At 37.1% G+C, this 7527-nt stretch overlaps 1 protein-coding gene across 6 annotated transcripts in view; it reads left to right on the forward strand.

The window, feature by feature from the left end:
- Nucleotides 1-7253, forward strand: part of ORC3 (origin recognition complex subunit 3) — an 86043-nt gene extending 78790 nt beyond the window's left edge. The window contains exons 17-20 of one of the 6 annotated variants that reach the window (XM_049896917.1): nt 1791-1932; nt 3628-3744; nt 4695-4771; nt 5353-7253. In XM_049896917.1, coding sequence (XP_049752874.1) covers nt 1791-1932; nt 3628-3744; nt 4695-4771; nt 5353-5458 — 442 coding nt within the window. In that variant the 3' untranslated portion in view covers nt 5459-7253. The remainder of the gene's footprint in view (nt 1-1790; nt 1933-3627; nt 3745-4694; nt 4772-5352) is intronic. The other 5 variants (XM_049896897.1, XM_049896907.1, XM_049896926.1 and 2 more) reach the window with 5 other exon arrangements.
- Nucleotides 7254-7527: the final 274 nt, after the last annotated feature.

Consider the following 7527-nt stretch of genomic DNA (forward strand, 5'->3'; position numbering starts at 1 on the left):
TACACAGCATGCAGGTGCTTAGTGAGGGCCAAGTCAAAATCATACACTCTTGGCAAGTGGGTTTTATTCTCATTCACTCTGGAGGAAGAGTGAGTCTAGAACTGGAATGAGCACAGGACCAGGAGCTCTTGAGATGGGGAGGAGGGAGATGGTGAGGAGTATACGTAGTAAATACCCTCTTCACTTCTCTCTTCCTCCAAGCTATGGAGCACAGCAGGGCAGACCAAGGGTAGGGAGATTTTCTAGGCAGTGGTAGCCTCTCCCAACCAAAAAAAGAAAAAAAATGCTTGTTGCCATCCAGTTGATTCAAACTCATAGCAACCCCAACAGGATAGAGTAGAACTGCCTTATAGAGTTTCCAAGGAGTGCCTGGTGGATACAAACTGCCGACCTTTTGGTTAGCAGCCGTAGCACTTAATCACTACGCCACCAGGGTTTCCATCCTCTCCAAAAGGAGTGAGGAAAGCCAGAACACCTGGAAGAAGGCTATAATTCCTCCAGTGGCTGGGCCAAGGTAGCTGCCTTGTTCTGCCACATTGGTGGGAAAAGGAGCTGACACAAATTTGTCATGTGGCCAAAATACTTAAAGCCTGAGACTGGACTAAAAACCCCAGCACTTTCTTTATGAAGGGATGTGTTAGCTACATTGAGGTTGTGTGCACTAAAGCATCTCCTTTCCATTTTGCCCCCTCCAGTTCTGAGAGAGATGTCACTGTTGTGGCACACACCAGCTGGTGGGTTCATTATGTACTCACAGTGAACTTATTAATGCCTTATTGTTCAGATTTCATTAACTGGTTTTTCATCTAGTTCATAGGTAGAAAATAAGAATGCCAAATTGTTTTTTTTTTTTTAATGACTGAAATTTTATTGAACAATTCACTTATTTTTCAATACTCTAAAACCAACATTTAACATTTGCTGCCTTCTAAAGTAAAAAATAATTGTAACATATAAAAAGCTTTTGAGGTATTATTTCCATGAGAGATATCAATTAAAACATGTTTTGTGATCCAAAAATTAATGTCCTAAACTCTTAGGTCAAGGCCTGATGCCACTGCCATGAGTTTAAATGTTTGCTATGATAGAGAATGTAGATAATGCAATTTTCTAAATAAACCAAAACCCGTTGCCGTCCAGTCAATTCCGACTTACAGCTACCCGATTGGACAGGAGCGCCTGGTGGATTTGAACTGCCAACCTTTTGGGTAGCAGCTGTAGCACTTAACCACTATGCCACTAGTGTTTCCAGTTTTCTAAGTATTTACTTTAAATTCATTAATTCCTGAGACAGTATTCATTAATACTTTAATTCTACCTTAAAGATATGGGGCAGAAATATAATGCACATTTGTTCCTAAAGGTTGTCTTGTACTTTAGAGTCTGGAGGAGTTGTTATAATATTGTATGGCAGGGAGTTACCACTTTAAGAGGCTCTGAGTTTCTGTTAAGGGTGATGAAAAAAAAAATTGGAAATGGATATTGGTGATAGTTGCACAACACTGTGAATGTAATTAACGTCACTGAATTGTACACATTAAAATGGTTGAAATGGCAGTGATCTTGTTATATACATTTTACCACAATAAAAAATTATATAAGTGCAATTGTGAGCTAACCTGCACTGGATTTAATATTTGGGTTTTGTTTCATTTGTGTGTGTTTTTGGTTTTACTGATTTTGCTTTTTAGATAAATTGCTTCATCCTCCGCAGAGGGTTGACAAAAATGGTATGTTGAAAATAAACCTATGCATATCTAACAGCTGCCATCTGACTTTGGCTGTTCCAGAGAATACCTTCTGCCTCCTGAGACACAGCCTCTGCATGAGGTGGTATACTTCAGTGCTGCCCACACCCTCCGAGAGCACTTAAATGCTGCTCCGAGAATCGCCCTCCACACTGCTCTCAACAATCCTTACTATTACCTCAAGGTAAGAAAGAGATTAATTTCTCTGACAGTTTACTTCAGGCTGCAGGCTTCATTGTCACAAAATGCTGTAAGTTTACAGCTCTAATTTAATGAGCAGAAATCTGGCAGCTCAGGGTTATACCTCTTTCATGTATTTTTAAAATCCTTTAGACTTTAGGAGGGACTTCTACTTGATGCTGCCTACTTTTGACCATGTGTGCCCTTCGTGTGATAAAACCAGATCATAGACGCTAAGCCTGTGGAATATAATGTTACTACTCTTAGGAAAATAGAGAGGAAATGTTTCCTAGACATAACAGCAGATAATGGGTCAAACAGTATGGCCTAAGCAGCTTACTTAATGATACAGATGTGTTTTTCTGGCAGAAAAAATACTTTGGGATTTCATCTTGTATTTTAAAACAAAGAAAGATCTGTTCTGAAAGTATCTGCAGAGCTAAGTGTAGAAGATGGCCAGCTATCCATCAGGCTAAAACTCCAGGGGAATGCACTGCAGCAGAGCCACTTGCTACTTGCGTAAAGTCCGTATACACTTACCAATTCCCAGAAGTTCTTTAAACAGATAATTCCTGCTCAAGACAGTTCAGAGTTTTAAACACTAGCTTTCTCATAACCAGCTTAAGTGATCACATTAAGCATTTTTGTAAGGGGGTTAAGAGCTCAGGCAGCTAACCAATGGAAACCCTGTGGGGCAGTTCTCCCCTGTCCTGTAGGGTTGCTACGAGTCAGAGTTGGCTTGATGGTAACAGATTTGTTTTGTTTTGGGTAAGGTATATTATAGGTAAACATGAAATAATTTGGGAAGCATTATCAACTCAATTAAGCATCTTGAAATTTTGCCACAGAAGATACTTACAAAGTGACTACATAAAATCTATGAGAAGCATGCCAATGTACGACTGATTTCCTTTTGCAAAATGGCAAAGATACATGCAAAGTATTGCAAGACTACTGAGATAGAAAGCAGTGGCTTTCAATGGTGGTGGTGGTGAGGAGCTTGAATAATAACAACAAAAAAAACTAAGAACTCTTCTTGGCCTAGTGGTAGTTCATGAGATGTTTTTCTACTGGTACATTTGATTTTGGCAGTCTGTGGGAGGATATATTAGAATATAAAGTGGGGGTGAGCTTTTCTCAGTAAGAATCATGGATTTTAAATAGGGTAAAAAAACACTAATGGTTTAAGTAGGGTTTAGGATTTACAGTGTTGACAGTCTTTTCTTTGAGATAGTCATCCCTGCTAGTGCTGCACTGGTATTTACTAATACAATATAGTAATTGCTAGAATTACTATATTGTATTAGTAAATACCAGTGCAGCACTAGCAGGGATGACTAGTAATTACAAATGTTGGAAATGTCTTTTTATTGAAAATTCACCAAGAATTCCATAAATTTTTTAGGATAATCAGAAATGCATTTGGGTCTCAGAAATTAACAATTCATGGTTAAAATAAAAAATACGTCTTCTGATCCTGGAAATATTCTAGTGACTAGGAGCTAGAGGGATTAGGATCAAGACCTAATCCTAAACAAGAATTAGCTAACTGGTGAAGAGTAAATGCAACTCATTAAACAGGACATATAGAAACCAAAAGATTCCATTTAATAATTAAATTTAGGTTAGGGTGTTCATTCGTGTCGATTTTGTTTTTGTTTCTAAAAAGTAGTCATCTTTAGTTTACTGTTATTTTTAGAACGAAGCTCTGAAGAGTGAAGAAGGCTGCATTCCAAATATCGCACCAGATATCTGCATAGCATATAAACTGCACCTAGAGTGTAGCAGGCTAATCAACCTTGTGGACTGGTCAGAGGTAGGTCAAAGGGAAAATACCAAGCTGTGTATTTGTCTTAACTCCCTGACAGCTTTCTTGGAATGTTTTTATGCTTTTGGTACTTTGGAACTCACCTTTTATTTTTTTTAAAGTCCTGTATTTTGCTTGGAAATTATAAATCACCTCATACTTCAAAAGTTCCTCAAGAAATAGTGCTAACTGATCAACTCCCATTCCTGCCCTCTGACCCTTCCACCAAGCCAGTTCTGAGTTCATGCCAGGTCAAAATAAGTATATGATCTAACCCAATAGTTAACGTTAAGCAAAAGCTAAACAATTTGGGTTTGTTATGTGTTATTCCATAAAATAAAGAAGTACAGTATCAACTAGCATTTTCCTCTTTTGGAAGAAGAAAAAAACGTATATTGGAATGCCTTCACAACAGATTATTAGCAATCAAGACGTACAAGAAATATTTGGCAAGACACTGGACAACTGTTGTTAGTCTTTAAAAAATTCTTTCCCTCCTCAGAGTATAACAAAGATTAAACTCTGTTGAAGGCCCTATTTGACAGATGTCTCGTCACCATTTAAGAATACACATTATTAGCTGCTTCAAAAAAAAAAAAAAAAAAGGCATTTTCCTGGGGCAAGGGAGGTTTATGGAGGATGCAGAGCTCCGTTTGACTTTTGACTTTATCAAGCTTTGTTTCTTGGGGTTTTTTTTTTTTTTTTTTGTAGATGTTTTGGTTCTTTGAAACATAAGATTATTCAGAAACAATGACATTATCTCTTAATGTGTAATTGGTTTAACGTGGTTATCACTTAATTTTGAGTATCTGAAATTTGGTGTAATGGAAAAAAGTGCCTGCCACCAGCCAAAGCAGTGCCTGACCTGGCCTTAACTGTAGAATCATCAAAGGAAGCGCAGTAAAAGATGTTGGGCTGCTGTACAGATATTTATTTTTTCTGTTTTGTCCCTTCAAAAGGCGTTTGCAACAGTTGTGACAGCTGCTGAAACGAATGCAGGTTCTACAGTCTCAGAAGAAATGAATGAAATTATCCAGTATCCTTTTAAAACCAGTTGTACAATATCCAAATATACATAGGATAAAGTTTATAGACTCTCTGGATCTACATTAAAGATTTGTAAAGATATGCTCCAGACAACCTTATTACTTGTTGATATTAACCATACCTGTCCAGAATAATTCAAGTTTCTAGATATTCTGAGTTTAATCTAAAATAACGCCAAACCTAAATATTAGGTTCAAAATTTGTATCAAGATCATATTTCAAAGTATAGGTTTTAAAAAATTCATCCAAAATGAAACCATCAGTATTAAATTCTCTAATTCTTTAAGGGTATTAATGTACTTTTAGAAGTCGGGGGAGAGGGGATTATTTTATATTGTGTGAAAAAGTTAGATTCAGGTAAGTACTGACCACATTTTCATTCATGTCTTACTGCCAGTAGATTCTGATGACATTTAATGTTTTCCAGTAAGGGTTAGAGCTTATTTTAGGAGTATATACTTGAACTGTCTACTTCAGTTTACCAACTAATATCTTAGCATTGAGATTTTAATTTTAGCCTCCTGTTGTCAAAATTATAACCTGGCAAGTTTCCTTAACTACTGTCTTCAGTGCTCGGTTTATTAGAGCTGTTTCTGAACTAGAACTTTTAGGATTTATAAAACCTACCAAACAGAAGACTGACCATGTGGCAAGGCTAACATGGGGAGGTTGCTAAAAGGCAAATGAGTGAAGCCAAAAGAATGACATTTAGTTTAAGAGAAAAAGGAGACTGGTCATATTTACATATCACTATAGGAGTTTATTTTGGTGAGAAATGTGTAATCACCCACATTATGTTTAACCAGAAAATAGATATATGTTAACCCCAAACAGGTGTATTTCAAAACATCTCTGGAATACTTTAGAATCCAACAGATAACACTCTTATGTTGTAACTAAAAGCTGTGTGATATTATTGCTGTAACTTTCAAAAAGTTAGTACTAAATTACGAGTGAATTGTTCTTCAGCATATGTACTGTATAAATATAATAAATTCCTTTACTGGGAATATAAATTTACAGTTGGTTTAGCAGTTCTCATTCCTCCTCCCCCAGTTTCTTGCATTGGCATTCCTCACTCTAGTAAGTTGTACAGTTAAGTAACATGAATATTCTACAGATTTCTCCAGGTGACTACGAGGTTCTGACCGCCTCTGCTTCCCTACTTCCTTCAGTCTTAAAAGGTTACAAACTTTCTGGCTTTATGCTTAAAGGCAGTAAATGTTCTACTTCAGGATGACCCATCATGGAGTCTTAGAGCCAATAACTCCTTTAGAAATCACGTTCCAGAATAAGGCCCAAGTTAAATGAATCTGGATCTCTTCTATGGCCAGAACTCATCAAGACATCATGAAACAAGGATACCCAACGTTCAGTATTTAATGTTTTACTACCAAGAGAATTCTGGGACTTCTCTTTAAGGCTACTCACTAACATATGAAAATTACTATGTAAATACATAAAAAACTCAGTGCCGTCGAGTCGATTCCAACTCATAGGGACCCTATAGGACAGAGTAGAACTGCCCCAGAGTTTGCAAGGAGCGCCTGGCGGATTCAAACTCCAACCCTTTGATTAGCAGCTGTAGCTCTTAACCACTACGCCACCAGGGTTTCCTGTAAATATATAGCTGGGGGAAAAAATCCAAGTCCAGTAAAATTGCTTTAGTTAGCAAACCTAGGACTAGCCACATATCTAATTGCAGGTATTTGGTTTTGTGTGTGTATGTTTGTCTTTAAGGACAAAATAAATATGTAATTAAAACTCAATTCTGGAGTATAAAAGGAGATATTGGGTTTAGATTAAAGAATATCCTAGAACTCTGGCAACGTGATGGGCAGAAATAACATTAATAACTCCTCCCCTTCCCCCCACCCCCATAAAAATGAGGGAAATCCCAGGGTACCAGAAACATTCAACTGCAAGCAAGGGCAGAAAGTACCTGGCCGTGTAAGGACAGAATGCCCCTGTACCCTCACATGGTAAGGGGCTGAGACAGACACCTTGCGTTAAGTTGAAGACCTGCCCTCTCTAAATACAGAAGCAGGAACATTCCTCCCATCTGCACAAGGAAGCAGCAGGAAATCTGTCTCTTCCCAGGGCTCTGTATCAGAATAAAAATTCACGATCCCATAGGAAATCAAAATCCCAGCCTCTGCCACAAACAGGTCTGAAACTTTACAAACTATATGATGCAAGAACCACAAGTAAATAAACTAACATAAAAACTTGGTGCCGTACTAGTTGAAACCACACTGAACACACTGATAATTGCAGATGTCAGAATCTCCCATTCTTAGTACTGTGACCATGTACTGAGCCACAAAGCAAATCTCAGCAAATACTATAGAATCAGTATCATACATACTACAGTCTCTGACCACAATGCAATTAAATTTGAAGTCAGTAACAAAAGGGTGTGGGGGGGACACTAAGGGTATCAAATCAAGACACACATTGTAAAATTAGCGGATATCAATAACATGTTAATATGGCAGAGTATGTTCAGACTTTAAAGCTTTCTTAACTACACGTTTGTTGTTCTAAACACATTTGAAAAATTTTAAATACTTCTAAGTATGATTAAAACAAGAAATGTTTCATTTTTCAAAGATTGTATACATAAAAAAAAGATCTACAAATAAGTTTCTGAAATCACAAAAGATAAAAATCAATAGTAGCCCTACTTGCCAGCAACTACCAATTCAAAATTATAATTTTTACAAACATAATTTCAATGAAAAC

This window comes from Elephas maximus, chromosome 1 (genome assembly GCF_024166365.1).
Source record: "Elephas maximus indicus isolate mEleMax1 chromosome 1, mEleMax1 primary haplotype, whole genome shotgun sequence".
In the NCBI taxonomy this organism is placed as follows: domain Eukaryota; kingdom Metazoa; phylum Chordata; class Mammalia; order Proboscidea; family Elephantidae; genus Elephas; species Elephas maximus.